General features: G+C 45.1%; 2 protein-coding genes and 1 pseudogene across 5 annotated transcripts; 1 reads left to right on the forward strand and 2 right to left on the reverse strand.

Moving 5' to 3' along the window:
• Positions 1-1,958: 1,958 nt before the first annotated feature.
• Positions 1,959-7,403, reverse strand: napba (N-ethylmaleimide-sensitive factor attachment protein, beta a). Of its 2 annotated transcripts, XM_029713290.1 has the most exons (10): positions 7,171-7,403; positions 5,286-5,368; positions 5,087-5,203; positions 4,622-4,668; positions 4,312-4,389; positions 4,175-4,230; positions 3,858-3,942; positions 3,631-3,735; positions 3,418-3,486; positions 1,959-3,298 (listed from the first exon to the last, which is right to left on the reverse strand). In XM_029713290.1, the coding sequence occupies exons 1-10, from the start codon at positions 7,266-7,268 to the stop codon at positions 3,146-3,148; spliced, it is 891 nt and encodes a 296-aa protein (XP_029569150.1). In that variant the 5' UTR covers positions 7,269-7,403; the 3' UTR covers positions 1,959-3,145. The 2 variants fall into 2 exon arrangements, with proteins under 2 accessions (XP_029569150.1, XP_029569151.1); XM_029713291.1 differs by lacking the exon at positions 4,622-4,668 and having other exon boundaries at positions 7,171-7,304.
• A 4,804-nt stretch (positions 7,404-12,207) lies between these two features.
• On the forward strand, positions 12,208-14,379 carry LOC115162210 (cardiolipin synthase (CMP-forming)-like; annotated as a pseudogene).
• Positions 14,380-16,880: 2,501 nt separating this feature from the next.
• On the reverse strand, positions 16,881-19,631 carry hao1 (hydroxyacid oxidase (glycolate oxidase) 1). Of its 3 annotated transcripts, none has more exons than XM_029713289.1 (9): positions 19,338-19,631; positions 18,628-18,800; positions 18,442-18,542; positions 18,197-18,351; positions 17,904-18,079; positions 17,697-17,788; positions 17,439-17,597; positions 17,277-17,346; positions 16,881-17,149 (listed from the first exon to the last, which is right to left on the reverse strand). In XM_029713289.1, exons 1-9 carry the CDS (start codon positions 19,502-19,504, stop codon positions 17,082-17,084), a joined length of 1,161 nt encoding a protein of 386 aa, XP_029569149.1. In that variant the 5' UTR covers positions 19,505-19,631; the 3' UTR covers positions 16,881-17,081. The 3 variants fall into 3 exon arrangements, with proteins under 3 accessions (XP_029569149.1, XP_029569147.1, XP_029569146.1); XM_029713287.1 differs by having other exon boundaries at positions 18,628-18,761; positions 19,338-19,630; XM_029713286.1 differs by having other exon boundaries at positions 18,628-18,779; positions 19,338-19,629.
• Between the last annotated feature and the right edge of the window lie 170 nt (positions 19,632-19,801).

Genomic DNA, 19,801 nt, shown 5'->3' on the forward strand with positions numbered 1-19,801 from the left:
CTGCCTCGACACCAGCCGAGAGGTTTCACCTCCAACTAGCGGAGGGCCTCCTACCACGAGTCGTCTCAGCGAGCCAGCCCCCCAGACTACCCAGCAATCCCCCAGACTGTCCCTCCCGGACAAGTATGACGGGACTCCATCCAAATGCCGTGGCTACCTACTCCAGTGCTCCCACCATTTCGCCCATCTCTCCTCGCCCTCCTCCTTTGACCATCCTGTGGCAGAGTGTGAACCCATGGAGGTAGGGGCCACACACCTCTCTGTGGCAGAGTGGCGTCGCCGGAGACAGCTGGGGCTGTGTTCCTATTGCGGCCAGGAGGGGCACCAGCTTCAGCGGTGTCCGATGCATCCCAACCCAGGATGCACTGGGGCAGAGAGGTGGGCCCGTGATCACCTGTCTGTAATGAACACGAAGGGAGACAGAGAACTGGTTTCAAGCGCAGGGCGCAGCAGGTGTTTATTGCAAAGTAACACAGGAGGAGGCAGGTAGCTGGGTCCAGGGGCAGGCAGAAGGTCATACACAGGGGGTCCAAAAGGGGGGTCATGGGGGTCAGCTTCAGTATCTGGTGGACTGGGAGGGGTACGGTCAAGAAGGATCGCTGTTGGGTCCCGGTGGCTGACATCCTGGATCCAAACATCGTCCGGGATTCCCATCTCCGCCATCCGGAACGGCCCGCTCCTCACCCTCGGGCCCGTACTAATAGCCGGCGTCATCCTGCAGCTGGAGCTGCATGTTGTGGGGGGGTACTGTCACGCCTACTCCCGCTCCCCATCTCCAGCGCACAACGTGGCCGGTCCACTAACTATTTGATTCAACTAGGGTGAAAGTTAGGCTGAAAGTTAATCAACAATATATACAACTATAATAATAGAGCGTATCAGACAGCGAGCCTGCGAGGTTAGTATGGCCCCCACCCTCGTGTTTGTCCAGCCCCAACAGGGTAGCAGCCCAATAGCGGCGCATGGAGGATTATTCCTAGAGACCAGACAGCTGTAGCCGGAGCACAGACCCACAGAGGCCAGAGACATACCCAGGTCCTGGGCTGCAATAGTGGGAGGGGTTTCCTTCCTGCATTATGACTGCATCATCCAGGCTCTCCAGCATCTACAGTGTTCTGATACACACACAAACAAGGAAAACACTTTGATTGATGCATGCACGCACAAAAACATGCCTACACACACTCACACGCAACTCTCCTTGTTCTTGAAGACAAACTTATTCAGCTTGAGGTCTCTGAGCAGTCCGTTGTCATGGCGATGTGCCACGGCCGGCACCAGCTGTCGGAACAGGGCTCCATTTGCTGGTAGCCGCCAGCACCGGGCTCGGAGCAGCGCCTCTGGGTTCCCATAGGAACGTGGGAAGAACAAGTAAGCACGGGCATCCTCGACAACCACATCACACAGCTCGATGATCACACAGCTCACTGTTGAGAGGTCATACAGATTCTACAATATTAGCCTATATTATAGATGGAACACCTGGAATACAGGAATACTGTTGAGGCCCTATATGAAACCAGTAAGACAAGATCTGCATTATGGCGTTAGCACAGCCTACATACAAACACAGGCCTATTGTACATGAGCATCAACTGTCCTGTTTCTGTTGAGCTTGGTGGCACATGCAGTAAGAAGAGGAGATGAGGGGGAAAGGCTGAAGTTTGGAGACAAGGAGAGAAGACACATGATAGTGCTCCCTTACCTCCTTTCATCTCTTTTCCATCTCAATAGTTGGCTTCTTCTTCTAGTTTTCCGAAAATAAATAATAAATACCTTTATATATTTTAATCCACCGATCTTGGACACCAGCTCGTTTATATAGGCTACTCTGCTAGCGTGTTGTGGAACACACCTTCCACGTTGTTCATTATTTTCTGTTGAATGCATAGTTCCTCGTTGATGATCCCTTACATAGATCCATCTCTCTATCTCTTTCTCACACACACGGCAGCAAATGCAAGTTGGTTGAAGTTTTATTTTTTGTACATTATGCACGTGATAATGAACATAGCGATACATTGAGATAACCTATAGTTTGACAATAACACTGAACACACACATCATTACCGTGGCAACATGCTGAGAGGAATACACACACAGCACAAAAGCACAACACAGCAACACACTACAACACAGACACTTCCCCTAACCTCTGACTCCTAACACCTGTGTAGATCTGAGAGAATTGAAGGTGTGCTTATACCTATCCAATTTCTTCCTGATCATTAGCGTCTAGCGGGCTAGGGGACGTGTCTACGGGGTAGTGCATAAGGGTCCAGGGGTTAAGGGAAGTGTGTAGAGGCTAGTGGAAGTGTGTAGGGGCTAGGAGGATTGTCTAGGGGTTAGGGGAGAAGTGTGTAGCGAGGAGTGTTGTGATATGAGGGAGGGGCAAGAGGAGAGGAAAGTAAAGGGTTCAAACATATATACATATTTTCATAGGAGAATAATCAATAGAAACACTTTTATAACAGAGGACTCCGATTTGACAAGAATTATTAACACACCGTTATATGACCATGATACAGTCCCACAGAACAAGTGTTCATTCCCTTTGGTTTCTCTCTCTCTCGCTCACACACATGCGTACACACACACACACACACACACACACACAACTACGACAAGCACTGGCACAGATATATTGGCTTCAATGTGATACATTGGACGCACACACACACACACGACCTTTACATACACTATCTGTATAGCCCTCCACTTTAAAACATGAACCTGTACAGGGTCCAATCAAGGGAAGATGTTCAGTGGAGACGTTAGGAATGTTAAGTGTGTCATACACTGTAAAAAAAAAAGTGTACTGATTCACCTTAAAAACATGAGTGTAAGAGTACCCCACTTTTTTTCAACTCCTGGGTAACTCCTACTTGTAAAGTTGAAACAGCTAAGGTTTTTGACAGTGTGCGAGTCTGAGGGGAGATATGGTAAGACATGATGAACTACAGAGTCATGGAGTTCTTTACACTGAACACATCAAACACATAGAGACCTGTCTCCCTTCACCCCACTGACCTAACCCTATATCTCTCCTCCATCCCTTTCATCTCTCCATCCTCTCTCCCTACCTAGATCTTTCCCTATCCCTCCCTTCTGTATCCCTCCCCCCCAACCCACCCCTCTTTTCTCTTTATTTGAGATCTCCAGCATCTCCCTGGATGGTCTTCTTGATACGGAGCAGCATGGTGGTGAGCCATTGGTCCAGACGAGAGATGGAGTCAAACTCTTTAACAGCTTCAGTAAACGCCTCACAGTTCTGCTCCTCATGGGCATCCAGCAACTTCTACAGAGAGACAGAGAGGGGAGAGGGAGATGGGTGTGGGCTTGTGAAGAAGGAAGCTATGCTGTTAAACAAGCAACGTGAAGTCCGTTAACACACACAATGGCGCTCATCATGTCTACCTTCAGCAGCTTGCACTCTCTGGAGTCTGCAAAAGCAGGAAACATCTCCTCATACTTCTCTATGGCCAGCTGTAAAAACACACACACACTTGTAATCACTAATAATTGACAGGTACTCTCTCGGTTCAGTTGGAATATCTGAATAATATATGTCTACTCTGTGTGTCTTGTTTTAAAACAGACAAGTACTACCATTAATAATGATAATAATACCTTTGCGTTGAGTTCGTCCACAATGAAGTGACAGAGGGAGGCTTTAAAGAAGTACTCTTTGGCATTATACTTCAGCAGGGGGTTGTCCATAGTATTGGTGGCCACCTGACCACACACACACACACACACACACACACACACACACACCATTACGTCACTCAGAGAGAGCTGATCACATTTCAGGGCTTTAAAATGCATGCAAAGCAGACACAAACACACATACACACCTGCTCGTAGATCTCAATAGCTTTCGGATACTGCTCCAGCTGAGCGCTGTAGTGGCCCACCTTCAGCAGACACTTGTTAGCAGAACTGAGAGAGAGAGAGAGAGAACGAGAGAGAGAGAGAAACATAAGGAACAGCATAGGTCCTAGTATAGAGCTCTGGGGAACCCCTCATGACGACTCCCACTGAACCCTAATCTCTGTGATAAATAGTACTTTAGTATAATACAAAAGCATTTGAGTACAGTATAGTAGTAGTAGAGTGTAGCATAACTGAATAGTATAGTATTCATTTATACTACAGAACAATGGATACTCACCTGTTGGACTCCTCCCCTTTATAATAATCGGCTGCCTGCTCATAGTGGGCAATTGCCTGGGCAACAGGAGACACACACGTAAAGTATTGTTCATAAGGAGTTAGATGTGAGTGAGTGTGTGTGTGTGTGTTCTGTACCTTCTCTATGTCCACCAGCTCAGACTCGTACACCTCTGCGATGGTGATGTGATGTTTGGCTGCGATAGTAAACCTACCCTGTAATACACATGTGGACAACACTGATACATAATCATTAGAATATACACTGTATCAGCCTTCATATCGGGTGGAATCAGCCAATGATGGCTAGAAAACATAGCCCCCTCACACACAGTACATTCACTATTGCACATAGAAATGGGTGAAGCAGGTTAAGATGACAGTGGTATGGTTAGCGGTCACAGGTTAGGAATTAGAAGTCAGGGCTCAAGGGTTGGACAAGGCTTACCATGTCAGTGTAAATATCGATGGCTGCATTTATACAGTTGATAGCCTCTTCAGGAGAGATGGGGAGAGGGAGGAGTGAAAGGGGAGAGAGAAAAAGAAAGGGGGCAGAGAGATAGAGAGAGCAGGGAGTAAGAGAGGTTAGGTTTTCCTACCAGAGAGAGTGAAAGAGAAAGAACACAGACAGAAACATACAGTACCTACTAGTAGGGGCTTCTATTAGGGAGGCTTTGCCCTCTGGGGCGGCAGCTAGTGGTTAGAGCGTTGAGCCAGTAACTGAAAGGTTGCAAGATCAAATCCCTGAGCTGACAAGGTAAAAATCTGTTGTTCTGCCCCTGAACAAGGCAGTTATCCCACTGTTCCTAGGCTGTCATTGTAAATAAGAATTTGTTCTTAACTGACTTGCCTAGTTAAATAAAGGTAAAATAAATAAATAAATAGTCTAGTATGTATTGGAGTGTGTTCCTACCCTGAGGATCAGCCTTCTTGTAAGCATTCCCTGCGTCGACGAAGCTGGTGGCTGAGTCCAGTTTATTCTGCAGCTGCATGTGGAGCCGGGCCCCCTGGCAGAACGCATTACCAGCAGCTACACAAACACATAATGATCATATCTATGGAACGTATGTAGTGTGTGTGTGTGTGTGTGTGTGTGTGTGTGTGAGACCCACCGGTCCAGTTCTTGACCATCTTGAACATGTTGGCTGCTCTGGCGTACATCTCACATGCATCTTCTACTTTGTGGTGACTTCCCCTGAAATACACACATATTTAACAACACAGGTATACGAGTTCAAGACCTGGACACCATCAGAAAATGTGTTTTTGCCTTGTGGATCTCATTCAGGAGGATGCAAACTGAATGTTGTCTACTGAAGAAAATCTATACTGAACAAAAATATAAATGCAACACTCAACAATTTCAAAGATTTTACTGAGTTACACTTCATAGAAGAAAATCAGTCAATTGAAATAAATTCATTAGGTCCTAATCCATGGATAGGGCATAGGCCCACCCACTTGGGTGCCAGGTCCACCCACTGGGGAGCCAGGCCCAGCCAATCAGAATGAGTTTTTCCCCACAAAAGAGCTTTATTAGAGACAGAAATACTCCTCAGCACCCCCCTTCCCCTCCTCAGATGATCCTGCAGGTGAAGAAGCCGTATGTGGAGGTCCTGGACTGGTGTGGTTACACATTGTCTGCGGTTGTGAGGCCGGTTGGATGTACTGCCAAATTCTCTAAAATGACGTTGGAGGCGGCTTATGGTAGAGACATTAACATTACATTCTCTGGCAACAGCTCTTATGGACATTCCTGCAGTCAGCATGCCAATTGCACACTCCCTTAAAACTTGGGACATCTGTGGCATCGTGTTGTGTGACAAAACTGCACATTTTAGAGTGGCTTTTTATTGTCCCCAGCACAAGGTGCACCGGTTTAATGATCATGCTGTTTAATCAGCTTCTTGACATGCCACACTGGTCAGGTGGATGGATTATCTTGGGAAATGAGAAATGAAATGCTCACTAACAGGGATGTAAACTAATTTGTACACAACATTTGAGAGAAATACGCTTTCTGTGGGTATAGAACATTTCTGTGATCTTTTATGAAAAATGGGACTAAGACTTTACCTGTTGCGTTTATATTTTTGTTCAGTAGTGTGACGACCCTGGGTTTATAAGCGCGGAAATCGACTCTGCCGCTCGAGCATGCTTTTGCGGCACAGTCGATCGCGCGCCGGACTTCGGGCTTGAAGGTCGAGGGTTCGAGACCTGCTCCCTGCTGTTTCATTACAGTATATTGAATATCTCATGAATAGAGCTGGCCTACTCTACATGTCAGAGAGCCATGTCCGTTCTGCAGAATATATCATGGGCCACTACCAATAAGCACCCTACTGTTGTCGGTAATGAGCAACAACCCGGGCCGGGTGGCGCAGCGGTTCGTTACAGATCCGGGTTCGATACCGGGCTGTGTCGCAGCAACCAGGAGTCCCATAAAGCCGACCGGGATGTCCCTGTCCCGCGCACGCACGCTGACATGGTCGCCAGGTGTACAGTGTTTCCTTCCACACATTGGTGCGGCTGGCTTCCGGGTTAAGCGAGCAGTGTGTCAAGAAGCAGTGCGGCTTGGCGGGTCGTGTTTCGGAGGACGCATGGCTCTCGACCTTCTCCTCTCCCGAGTCCGTAAGGGAGTTGCTGCGATAGGACAAGACCGTAACTATCAATTGGGGGTAAAACAAAAGAAGCAACAACCCCGGTGGTTAAATGGTACATGTTGTCAGATGGCCTGAGCACAGAACATATTTTCCCTGAGGCCTGACTGCGACAAACAGGACCGTCATCCTCCCCCTCACTACTGCAAAATTATACTTATTTACATTTACATTAATATAGGCCTAACCATCATACAGCTAACCAATACACTCGCGATGTGTTGTGTCTAATGTAAAAAAAAATAGACACATCCCCTTGCCGTGATGCAGCAGTAGTGAATCTGCGCTCGTGTACTGACTCGGTAGGCTACATGAGAACCAGGGCATCTCATCTCACCCGAACATCCCTCCCAAGAATGAGCCGGAGGATTTGACCTTCTTGTCTGCTTCGGCCATCAGCTGCATGGCCTCCTTCTCTTTTCCGGAGGTATCCATCGCTGTTTGGGCTGTGTGTGTGTCGTCGACAAGGTAAAAACAAATATTCAGCTGAGAATGGATTCCGAGAGATGGTGCTGATGAGAGTCCTCCTCGGTCGTATGACTTTATCTATTGATTCCCTCTTGGTGCATTACCGCCACCTATCGATCTGGAGAAAATTTCAACAAGTTTGACTCCAGCACGACTTATTTGTAAGAATCATACTGCATTTATATATTTTTTTCTACCATAACAAGTGCACTATATAGCGTTTCATACAAGACTGAAAACAAAACTCTGCAAAGTATGTTTTATGCATTTGAGACTTGAGGGGTTCTTCTGAAAAATCCTGCAGCGAAGCGATGCGGAAGTTGCGTCAAAATGGCTCCAAAGTTGAAAACATAAACAGCCATCAACAGAAACTGTCGTTTTGTTAACTACTATTGTTTGCTAGCTATTACATTTTCAATATAGCTCATTATTAAAGCAGCGTAACCAAAGAATATCGATTAATCTTTAAAGGTTGTCTTCAGAGAAGTCACGTTCGCTTCCCCAACAAGAAACTCGGGTGAGCAGCAACGTTCGTCTTCCAATGACTAACTAACGTTAGCTGTTCTTCTAGTAGCAGGTGAGGTAGCTCATTTTAGCTAAGTGGTAACGTTAACTTTTCAGCATAAATTGTGAGTTTGATTGCTGGAGAGGAAACGCACGGACCTGCCTTGTTGACAGTGTTGTTAAGAAGGTAGAGCAGCACTTTAATATGGACAGACTTGTTGTATCAATACGTTTTGACCATGACAGTTTACAAGACAAGGTTACTCCAAGCAGTTTAGTCATCTCAACGTGCTCAATTTCCACATTATTCATTAAGAGATGTAGTTGAGGTTTAGGGTTTGGTGAATAATTTGTCCCAAATACAATGCTTTTAGTTTTGGAAATATTTAGGACTAACTTATTCATTGCTACCCATTCTGAAACTAACTGCAGCTCTTTGTTAAGTGTTGCAGTCATTTCAGTCGCTGATGTGTATAGTGTTGAGCCATCCACATACAGATACACTGGCCTTACTCAAAGCCAGTGGCATGTCGTCAGTAAATATTTAAAAAAACAAGTGGCCTAAACAGCTACCCTGGGGAATTCCTTATTCTACCTGGATAATGTTGGAGGCTTCCATTAAAAAACACCCTCTGTGTTCTGTTAGACAAGTAACTCTTTATCCACATTATAGCAGGGGGTGTAAAGCCCTGGATAATGTGTGAAATGCTTGATAATGTATGTGATAAATATGTTTTCTGGGTGATTTAAATATTGACTGGCTCTCAATCTGCCCACTCAAGAAAACACTTCAAACTGTAAGCAGTGCCTGCAATCTGGTTCAGGTTGTCAGTCAACCTACCAAGGTAGTTAAACAGCACAGGAATGAAATCATCAAAATTGCTTTAAAGTGGTATCCAAATCCATAGGATGTAGTGATCACAATATAATAGCCATATCTAGGAAAACCAAAGTCCTGGACCTAATATAGTGTAGAAGAGGTCATACAATAAGTTTTATAGTGATTCATATGTTGATGATGTAAAGAACATTGTGTGTGATAATGTAGCACTTGGTGGTCTATAGCAGCTTTCCACAAGAATGGGCTTTAGGTGAGGTAGATAAACCTGTAGCCATATTACTTCAACAGTATTTAACATTAGATCGTCTCTAAGCTTTACTGGAATGTGGTTCTTTATATAGACCACAACACTGCCTCCGTTGGCATTTCTGTCTTTTCGGTAAATGTAATAACCATGTATTGCTACCACTATCAAAGGTACAGTTGAAGTCAGAAGTTTACATACACCTTAGCCAAATACATTTAAACTCAGTTTTTCACAACTCCTGACATTTAATCCTAGTAAAAATGTCCTGTCTTAGGTCAGTTAGGATCACCACTTTATTTTAAGAATGTGAAATGTCAGAATAATAGTAGAGAATGATTTATTTGAGCTTTTATTTCTTTCATCTCATTCCCAGTGGGTCAGAAGTTTACATACACTCAATTAGTATTTGGTAGCATTGCCTTTAAATTGTTTAACTTGTGTCAAGTGTTTCGGTTTGCTTTCCACAATAAGTTGGGTGAATTTTGGCCCATTCCTCCTGACAGCTGGTGTAACCGAGTCAGGTTTGTAGGCCTCCTTTCTCACACACGCTTTTTCAGTTCTGCCCACAAGTTTTCTATAGGATTGAGGTCAGGGCTTTGTGATGGCCACTCTAATACCTTGACTTTGTTGTCCTTAAGCCATTTTGCCACAACTTTGGAAGTATGCTTGGGGTCATTGGTCGCAAATGGGTCTTCCAAATGGACAATCTTTAACTTCCTGACTGATGTCTTGAGATGTTGCTTCAATATATCCACATACTTTTCCTCCCTCATGATGCCATCTATTTTGTGAAGTGCACCAGTCCCTCCTGCAGCAAAGCACCCCCATAACATGATGCTGCCACCCCCGTGCTTCACGGTTGGGATGGTGTTCTTCGGCTTGCAAGCCTCCCCCTTTTTCCTCCAAACATAACGATGGTCATTATGGCCAAACAGTTCTATTTTTGTTTCATCAGACCAGAGGACATTTCTCCAAAAAGCATGATCTTTATCCCCATGTGCAGTTTCAAACCGTAGTCTAGCTTTTTAATGGCGGTTTTGGCGCAGTGGTTTCTTCCTTGCTGAGCGGCCTTTCACGTTATGTCGATATAAGACTCGTTTAACTGTGGATATAGATACATTTGTACCCGTTTCCGCCAGCATCTTCACAAGGTCCTTTGCTGTTGTTCTGGGATTGATTTGCACTTTTCACACCAAAGTACGTTCATCTCTAGGAGACAGAACGCGTCTCCTTCCTGAGCGGTATGACGGCTCCGTGGTCGCGTGGTGTTAATGCTTGCGTACTATTGTTTGTACAGATGAACGTGGTACCTTCAGGCGTTTGGAAAATGCTCCCAAGGATGAACCAGACTTGTGGAGGTCTACATTTTTTTCTTCTGAGGTCTTGGCTGATTTCTTTTGATTTTCTCATGATGTCAAGCAAAGAGGCACTGAGTTTGAAGATAGGCCTTGAAATACATCCACAGGTACACCCCCAAATGACTCATGTCAGTTAGCCTATCAGAAGCTTCTAAAGCCATGACATAATTTTCTGGAATTTTCCAAGCTGTTTAAAGGCACAGTCAACTTAGTGTATGTAAACTTCTGACCCACTGGAATTGTGATACAGTGAAATAATCTGTAAACAATTGTTGGACAAATTACTTGTCATGCACAAAGTAAATGTCCTAACCGACTTGTCAAAACTATAGTTTGTTAACAAGAAATTTGTGGAGTGGTTGAAAAACGAGTTTTAATGGCTCCAACCTAACTGTATGTAAACTTCTGACTTCAACTGTATTATCTAAGTGAGTTTCAGAGATAGTCAGAATATGAATGTCATCTGTTACAAGCAAGTTATTGACTTCATGGACCTTGTTTCTCAGGCTGCTTATGTTTAATATGAGCTATTTTTAGCACTTTTCTGGGTTGCTTGATTGTTTTAAATGCTTTACTGGGAAGCTTATCAGAAGTAAACTTGATAGTGCAGGGTGAGCTGTACAAAGTGGTCTTCCTGCTAAGGCAAACCGCCTTAGTGCTAACAGTGTAACTCTGGTTCATAGGCTCATGATTACGGCGTACAATAGCTGTAGGATCAAACAGGTATTCAGGGACATAAATTAAGTTACATTTTGTCTGCTAACGCCCCTAGGATAATGTACTTTTGATGCAGCATTATGACGACTCATTGTCACAATGGTAGGGATTAACTGAGCTGGTCTTGGTCCATTGATATGTCATTGTTTCAACGCAGACTTGAAATGCGAGTCCAGGAGCCAAGATGATTTGGATGGACTCCGTCATTCCCGTAGAGCAGTGAACAACCGGTTGATCGCCAAATATATCTGTAAAAAAACCAACGATAAAGCCTTGTGTTCCTATTTTTTTTATTTTATTGGTGTCTGTTGATGGTAGGTGCAGCCAATTCAGCTGCCCTGCGCGCCAGGTCGACAAACTGTTGCAATTTCATGTGTCTGAAGGTCCAAACTCTGCCTTCCTGGTGGGCCTGGAGAGGAAATCAAGTGCACTATGCTACCGCTGGCCAATCAGATTGCTCAGATGACCGAGTCTGCAGTAACGTAGCAGGCATAAAAGAAAGTTACGGCAAAATTGATACTGAGATTTCAAAACGTTTAAAACCCCATGACTAGAGAGACTGTCAACGAATACAGCAAAGAGCTGCTGTTTATATGAGCGAGTTCTTACTCAGCACTGTCAACACTTATAACCCATAAAATGCGCTTTCTTCCCATTTCCACTCAGCGCTACAACAAGCAGTGCAGCAGTAATGAGTGAGAAAGTGTATTGATAGGCTTGGGTCTTTTTTATAGAGGAATATTTCACTTTCTCTGGTCATAGGAGTAACAACATGAATTTGTGCATGAGGCAGAAATAATGCAGTGCGACTCGAGTTTCACAATCAGCTGGAAGACTGTGCCCCTTTTTGGTCAGTGGAGGAAAGGGAGAGCAGAGGGATGTTGAGAGACGGACCCTCAGTCTGCTGCTCTCCCTCTGCTGAGACTGACCATCAGATGCAGGCACCATCAGTCCAGTAAAATAAAAAGCAAATGATTTAAATGTATTCTCACTCAGCTGTGCCTCACAAGTAATACAACAACTGATCTATTACCGGTGTTATCATATTTCTCCTTATCGCTGGTCTGCAGATACATGACTTCATGATGTGGCTGTCACATGTCATGTACATTGCACTAGAACAACAAATAGCTGTATCAGATAGACATTTTATTGGCATGCTATGAGCTGATTTTCCTGAAAATGTCTATCATTGCATTGGTTCGATATTGACATCTAGCTATATAATTAAGATAGATTCTCTGCAAGCAAGAAGTACTCTTACAAGTACACATTTTTACAAAACTTTTTGGCACAGGTTCGACACAAGCAAATGTAGTTTTGATTCACCAGTTGCAAAAAATTATTGGATTTTCTCACGTTACATGTTTGCAAGTGTTGTATTTATTCACACATCACCTGCTTGCTAGTGTTGTTGCATTTGTCAAAAGTTACATGTTTGCAAATATTTTTTGCAAGTACAAAACTGATTAGACAGGCGCAACTCATTTTACATGCTTGTACACTTAAGACATTAATTTACCTGTATACTCGAGGCTGTGTGTGGTAAAATAAATCAGCTACAAATATTACGAACATTTGAGTAAAAGAAAGTAGCTCCTAATGGACTCTTTACAGCTGCGCAGAGGCGCTGTTTGTTCAAGGATCTCGCTGAGTGAGCAGGAGTGAAACAGTGAACATTTGCACAGAAAAGGAGGCAGGGTTCAAGATGAAATTCTGAACCATCAAGCTAGTTGGTTACACGTCCTGCATACTCGGATTTATAATTACCTAAACTATCACAGCGAGATTAGTGTTATTTTAAAGTTACATCCACCAACACGACGTAAAACTCTCGGAATACGGCTGAAAACATGGATTTTATCGGCTGGAGTTGCTGGCTGGATAAGAAGTAAACGGGGAAAAATATGAACTGGCGAGGTGTTACACAGCAGGATATGTGTAAAGAGGAGTAGATGAGGTTAGTTTAAGTCGCGTCTTGTTCTCGGTTTTCAATGTTTTTCTGGTCGGTTTGTAAAAATAACTTGGTGTGCGCGCGAGGGCACCTAGTTAATGTAATGCGATGAGAAGTGTGTGTTGGTCAATTGCGTCATGGCGGCAGCAGACAGGTGTGTGTGTGAGGGCAGAGCTGAAGAGGCTGCAAAGTCTCAAAAACAGAATACTCTGTCGCCCAGCTGCACACCCCACAGGACACGAATATCCCAATCCTGTCGACCCCCAGAGGTTACCGGCCACGCGCTGAAGGGTTCCACCGAAAGCGTCAACCGATACTATCGCTGGAGAGGATGCAGGGTAACGAAAACGGCTTTAGATTATATCCGAAGGACTCCTCGGCTGAGGTTGTGCCCGGTGAGGTCTGGAGAGGTATTTGTAATGGAAGACCGGCCAACAGCACACCTGGAGAGGACCTGAGGGAAACCACCCGATCCTGGCCGGGGGCTGTTCACGTTTAAATAAATGGTAGGTCTTGTGGTAAGACAAGTGGTAGTCTTTGGCAGATTCATTGTTGTCTGAAAGAAGTTGCCCTGATGAAGGCAAAATTATACCATATTAGATTATACTTTTAGGGCTGGTTTCCCATGCTGTCACTTTACTATCATGGCCTGAATTAAGACAGACAGAACCACACATTCTCTTGTCAGATCAACAATGCACAGTCTTGCACTGACTGTTGCTAAACATGTTCTCTACATTTTGTGTGTGTGTGTTCCAGTATGAAAATCCGTGGACCATCCCCAACCTGCTGTGTGTATGTTGAATCGCGCTGGCTCCGGTCCTGGGAGTCCTGATCACTGAGAAACATTTCCACCTCTCTCTGGGACTGTTTACTTTGGCTGGATTTACTGATGAGGTATGCACGCCTGCCTGCACACACTTTGCAAATACTTTGATTTTAAATTAAAACAATAACCATACACCACCACCACTATACACACACTGCACCCTCTGGTAACCCCGTGTGTTGTCTCTGTAGCTGGGTGGTTATATAGCCAGCAACTGGGCCAGTAGGAAATCTGTGTTAGGCAGCGCTCTCGACCCATTAGCTGATAAGATCCTCATCAGCGTTTTCTACATCAGTCTCCCCTACGCTCAGCTCATCCCAGGTCTGTTTGTGTGTGTGTGTTGAAATGTAAGTCCTTCCTTGCTGCAATATTCAACTAAATCTTAGTGCTAATAATCCCAATCAATGTCCACACAATCGCCATAGAGGGAGAGAACCAATTAATTAGTTGTTCATTTTGTGCTCTTCTGACTGTGTGTGTGTGTGTGTGTTCTCACCTCCCCTGACAGGGTTGGTGATTATCAGAGACGTCGATCTGATTGCTGCTGTTTCCTACGTCAGATACAAGACTGTCCCCCCTCCTGTACAGTGAGGGGGAAAAAGTATTTGATCCCCTGCTGATTTTGTACGTTTGCCCACTGACAAATAAATTATCAGTCTATAATTTTAATGGTAGGAGAGAAAGGGAGTGCTCCTAATCTCAGTTTGTTACCTGTATAAAAGACACCTGTCCACAGAAGCAATCAATCAATCAGATTCCAAACTCTCCACCATGGCCAAGACCAAAGAGCTCTCCAAGGATGTCAGGGACAAGATTGTAGACCTACACAAGGCTGGAATGGACTACAAGACCATCGCCAAGCAGCTTGGTGAGGAGGTGACAACAGTTGGTGCGATTATTCGCAAATGGAAGAAACACAAAAGAACTGTCAATCTCCCTCGGCCTGGGGCTCCATGCAAGATCTCACCTCGTGGAGTTGCAATGATCATGAGAACGGTGAGGAATCAGCCCAGAACTACACGGGAGGATCTTGTCAATGATCTCAAGGCAGCTGGGACCATAGTCACCAAGAAAACAATTGGTAACACACTACACCGTGAAGGACTGAAACTGAGACCAAAATGGAGCTCTTTGGCATCAACTCAACTCGCCGTGTTTGGAGGACGAGGAATGCTGCCTATGACCCCAAGAACACCATCCCCACCGTCAAACATGGAGGTGGAAACATTATTCTTTGGGGGTGTTTTTCTGCCAAGGGGACAGGACAACTTCACCGCATCAAAGGGACGATGGACGGGGCCATGTACTGTCAAATCTTGGGTGAGAACCTCCTTCCCTCAGCCAGGGCATTGAAAAGGGGTCGTGGATGGGTATTCCAGCATGACAATGACCCAAAACACACGGCCAAGGCAACAAAGGAGTGGCTCAAGAAGAAGCACATTAAGGTCCTGGAGTGGCCTAGCCAGTCTCCAGACCTTAATCCCATAGAAAATCTGTGGAGGGAGCTGAAGGTTCGAGTTGCCAAACGTCAGCTTCGAAACCTTAATGACTTGGAGAAGATTTGCAAAGAGGAGTGGGACAAAATCCCTCCTGAGATGTGTGCAAACCTGGTGGCCAACTACAAGAAACGTCTGACCTCTGATTACCAACAAGGGTTTTGCCACCAAGTACTAAGTCATGTTTTGCAGAGATGTCAAGTACTTATTTCCCTCATTAAAATGCAAATCATTTTATAACATTTTTGACGTGTTTTTCTGGATTTTTTTGTTGTTATTCTGTCCCTCACTGTTCAAATAAACCTACCATTAAAATTATAGACTGATAATTTCTTTGTCAGTGGGCAAACGTACAAAATCAGCAGGGGATCAAATACTTTTTTTCCCTCACTGTAAGTCATACACACATAGCGGGCTGGTTCAGGCCTGTCACGGACACTAGTCCATCGGTCAGAATACATGAAGGAGATGGATGGGAGTGTGTCCAGTACTGTTGTGTTTAGGTCTGTGGTGTTGCTCTGTTTATACTACGTCGCTCTCTCTGTCTGTCTGTGTGTTTTTAAACCCCTGCTACAGCGCAGCTCAAACACACCACCCTCAGTAAGGTCTTAAAGTCTCTGTACCTCACACACACCAGTGTTTCCCCTATATGCATTTAAATCGTGGCCGCCACTGAAAATGTAGGAAGGAAAAATAAGGGGAAATACACACGTGTCATACACAAGTAAAACAACAGTCCTCATTCATTTGTCTAGTTGGTTAGTCATGTGTTGTGTGCATGCAGGTGAACACAGCGATCCAGCTCTTCCTTGTAGCAGCATCGTTGGCCTCATCCGTCTTTCACTTCAGACAGTCCGCTCCTGCAGACCCTACGGTAATACACACCATAGCCAGTCTGTTTCTGCAGACTACTCACTGGAAATCTTAATGGTACATTGTTTCTGTTGTGTGTGTTGGTAATACTGCGACTGTCAGGCTACAGCTACTGTCACTACGGCATGAGGACTCATGCGGTGCTCAACGGTACTAAGTAACCATGGCAACTCAACAGCGCCAAATGAACTCCAACACCAAGTAACTGTTGCAACTTAACATGCTTGCTGCACCCACCGGTCTGCCAGAGGACTCAAGTTGAACACACCCATACTTGTGTAAACTCCAAAATGAACTCTTGTGAACGTGTGTATTTATTAACCCTGTATTGCCATGGGAATCATCCTGGCAGATTGACAGTTTTGTATCAGATGAATGTGATTAAATCATGAACCTGCTCTGATAGCCTCTCGCCGTGTGTGTAAATCAACTCCTTGTTTAGATTGCTAGTATGGTCTGTAAAGAGGATCAGGATTCTGCAAGAGTGTATGTGGCGGGAAATGTAAGCCTGTGTGTAATGCGGAAACAAAGCTTTCCAACATTACAACCAATTGTACCAAAAAGGTTTACGTGTCAAAGCTGTTAGTGGCACCTGCTGGTCTACTGAAGTCACTTCAGCTGTTTTGTCAGATTGACTTGATATTTTGCCCTTAGTTTGGTGACTTTGTCAATACAGCAGAGTTAGTCAAACCCTGATCTCGTAAACCGAGACTTCAGTGAGATGAGATGTGGAAGGCTAGTAAAACCCCAACACCAGTAATATTGGAAAGAAACATGATTTAATGAGGCTTCAAATTCCATCAGGTGGTGACAGTCATGAGTATTTTACATCCAATTCGTAGTGCTTTGGAAACTATCGAAAAGCAGTGAGAATTACTACGACTTACTAATTGATTAAATTCATTTATCCAGGTGTTACATGGCTGGTGCCTTCAAACCCAATTTGCGTGTATCAGCTTCTTCAGATTCTGGAGGTGAATTCAGGTCTTCTGACGAGGGATCTGTTAACCTCTGCCAGCGAACAACATCCTGCAGACAAAACACAAGGTTCAACCTTTACCTCTGAACTCAGATAAAGGAGAGGTTGAGAATTAGTAGATGAGGAAAGGCAATGTGAGGAGGAAATGGTCAGAGTAGGTTAATTATCCATGGTTACCTGCCAGGGCCATCGCCAGGTGTAGCTCATCTCTCATGAGCTCCAGAACATCACTGACACCCTGCTCCCCCTACAAACACACATTTTGACATTTTTGTTATTTAGCAGTAGGTCAAACAACCACATATGGTCCTTGTATTATCTGCACACACACAGTGGTACCTGGCAGGCGAGCCCCCAGAGTACAGGCCGTCCGAGGAAGACAGCGGTAGCCCCCAGAGCTAAGGCCTTCAGGACGTCTGTCCCCCTCCTCACCCCTCCGTCAAGGTACACCTCACACCTCCCTGCTACTGCTGACACCACCCCAGACAGCACATCCAGCTACACACAACATATGTCACAGGACAAGAAGTGAAATATTACTGAAGAGGGTGTGTGTGTGTGTGTGTGTGTGTGTGTGTGTGTGTTGGGCTCCCTCACCGTAGCTGGGACCCCGTCTAGCTGCCTTGCTCCGTGGTTAGACACCAGGATCCCATCTACACCGTGGATAAGGGCTTCTAACGCATCTTCAGCTGGTGGGAAGAAGGGTGGATATAGATCCATAGATGTATAGACATGTTACTACTTCTCTGCCATGAAACGTAAACCTGCCTTATTATGTGGCGTGTACTGTGTGTTGTGTGTCACCTCTCAGGACACCTTTGACGACCACAGGGAGGTGTGTGTTTTTCTTCAGCCAAGCAATGTGTTCCCAGCAGAGAGTAGGGTCGATAGCTTGAGCGACATACACAGCCAGTCCACTGTCCTCACCGTAACCCTCAGCACTGGAGAACGCCAGCTCTGCCGAACCAAAGTTAGTCATCCTACACACGCACACACACACAAACACTAAAATAAGAGGTAAGCTTAAATAATATATTATTTGATGAAGTGTGTGTGACTGTATATGGTGTGGTGATGAGTGTGTTTTTGGTTCCTACTTCAGATGAGGGGGAAGTTTAAAGCGGTTGCGCACGTCATCTCGTCTCTTTCCGAGGTAGGGCGTATCCACGGTAACAAAGATGGCCTTATACCCTGCCTCTTCAGCCCGGCGCACCAATGACAGAGTGAGGTCGCGGTCCTTATAGATGTACAGCTGTACGGATTATATATAGGTCATAGATGTTCACCAGACCGGTGATGTTAACTGTGATGTAATCAAAACCTATATGTAGCAGTACTCCACCTGCATCCAGAGCAGGCCGTCGCCAGCTGATGACCTCACTTCCTCTATGGTAGAGGTGGCCCAGGAACTCAGCATCATCCCCGTCCCTGCCGCTCTGGTTGCTGGGAGATGGAGCTTTATTACACACATACAGTATACACAAGAGGCTGGAAGCAGCTCTGTGTGTGTGTGTGTGTGTGTACACACCTCTGGCGGTGGCCATCTCTCCGTCAGGGTGGGCCATCCTCTGCATTGCGGTTGCCCCGACACACACAGGCATGCTGATTCGCTGACCTAACACACTAACACTCAGATCCACGCTGGACACATCCCTCAGTACCCTAGGGAACAAAAGCCACCTATACACACAGAGAAGTGATCTGGCGTAAACCAGTGCTGTGTCAGACGTTGAACAGGACTTTGAGTTGAAGTGAGGTGGTGAGTCAATTATTAAACTACTGTGGTGGTTTCTAGGATATTGTCTGCCTAAAACAGCCGAAAAAAACAGTGAACAGCACTGAAACACCCCAAAAACACTTCTAACTCACCTCACTAACATATTCTATGAGATGATGATGGAGAACATAATCTGTGCAGATCTTAAGTAAACGGTGTGTGTGATGCAGTGAGCAGCAGTATTCTACACTAGTGTTGTATGAAGCCTTGTCTGGTTGCAATGTTACAACTAGGTTTGATTCTCCACATTGCAATAGTTGTTACAGGACAGAACGTGCGTGTTCATGTTGCCTGGAGAAAACAGCAGTGTGTGTCTGTGTAACCTAACGTAGCAGGCATAAAAAGTTCCCACTTCCGTTTTTCAGGGGAAACGGAAGTTAGGTTGAAAATACTGTATCCCTGAAAACCGGATGTTAGCGTTTTCTGGAGACTCCGCATAGGCAAGTGTGTGTGCTAGTTACCTGGAGAACGCAGCAGTGTTATCTGCCAAGGTCTCTTGCTGGTCGGCTCCAGAGCAGTAGTAGTCAAACACAGCTTTTGGTAGAACTCTCTTGGCCATAGACTCATAGTCAGCCACACACACTAACTTCTCAGACATGACTACACACACACACAGACTAACACACATACAGACAAATGCACACTTTAACACACTTTGATCCACACACGCAATAACACATACAGGCTGACTAACTCTAACACTACCTGATCCACACACACATAGTCCTCTCTGACTGCTGTCACACAGACACCCCCAAGTCTCTCCTCTCTGATCATCTGACCACCAGCAATCATTAACCCCAAGTTTACACAGCCCTGCTTCCCACTCACTCACTCCCTCCCTCACACACACACACACACACACACACACACACACTCTAATTTAAGCAACCCTGACCCTTCACCCCACAACCCTTATATATGA

This window comes from Salmo trutta, chromosome 25 (genome assembly GCF_901001165.1).
Source record: "Salmo trutta chromosome 25, fSalTru1.1, whole genome shotgun sequence".
Taxonomy (NCBI): Eukaryota; Metazoa; Chordata; class Actinopteri; order Salmoniformes; family Salmonidae; genus Salmo; species Salmo trutta.

Excerpts from the sequence above, each read along its gene's own strand:
- napba (XM_029713290.1), bottom strand. The coding sequence starts at position 7,268 with ATGGATACCTCCGGAAAAGAGAAGGAGGCCATGCAGCTGATGGCCGAA. Across the intron at positions 4,231-4,311 it reads AGCTGGTGGACATAGAGAAG|GCAATTGCCCACTATGAGCA; the intron begins GTACAGAACACA and ends CCTGTTGCCCAG. Across the intron at positions 3,736-3,857 it reads CTATTGAGATCTACGAGCAG|GTGGCCACCAATACTATGGA; the intron begins GTGTGTATGTGT and ends GTGTGTGGTCAG.
- hao1 (XM_029713289.1), bottom strand. The coding sequence starts at position 19,504 with ATGTGTGTTAGTCTGTGTGTGTGTGTAGTCATGTCTGAGAAGTTAGTG. Across the intron at positions 17,789-17,903 it reads CGTCAAAGGTGTCCTGAGAG|CTGAAGATGCGTTAGAAGCC; the intron begins GTGACACACAAC and ends TCTTCCCACCAG. Across the intron at positions 17,347-17,438 it reads TCTGGGGGCTCGCCTGCCAG|GGGGAGCAGGGTGTCAGTGA; the intron begins GTACCACTGTGT and ends GTGTGTTTGTAG.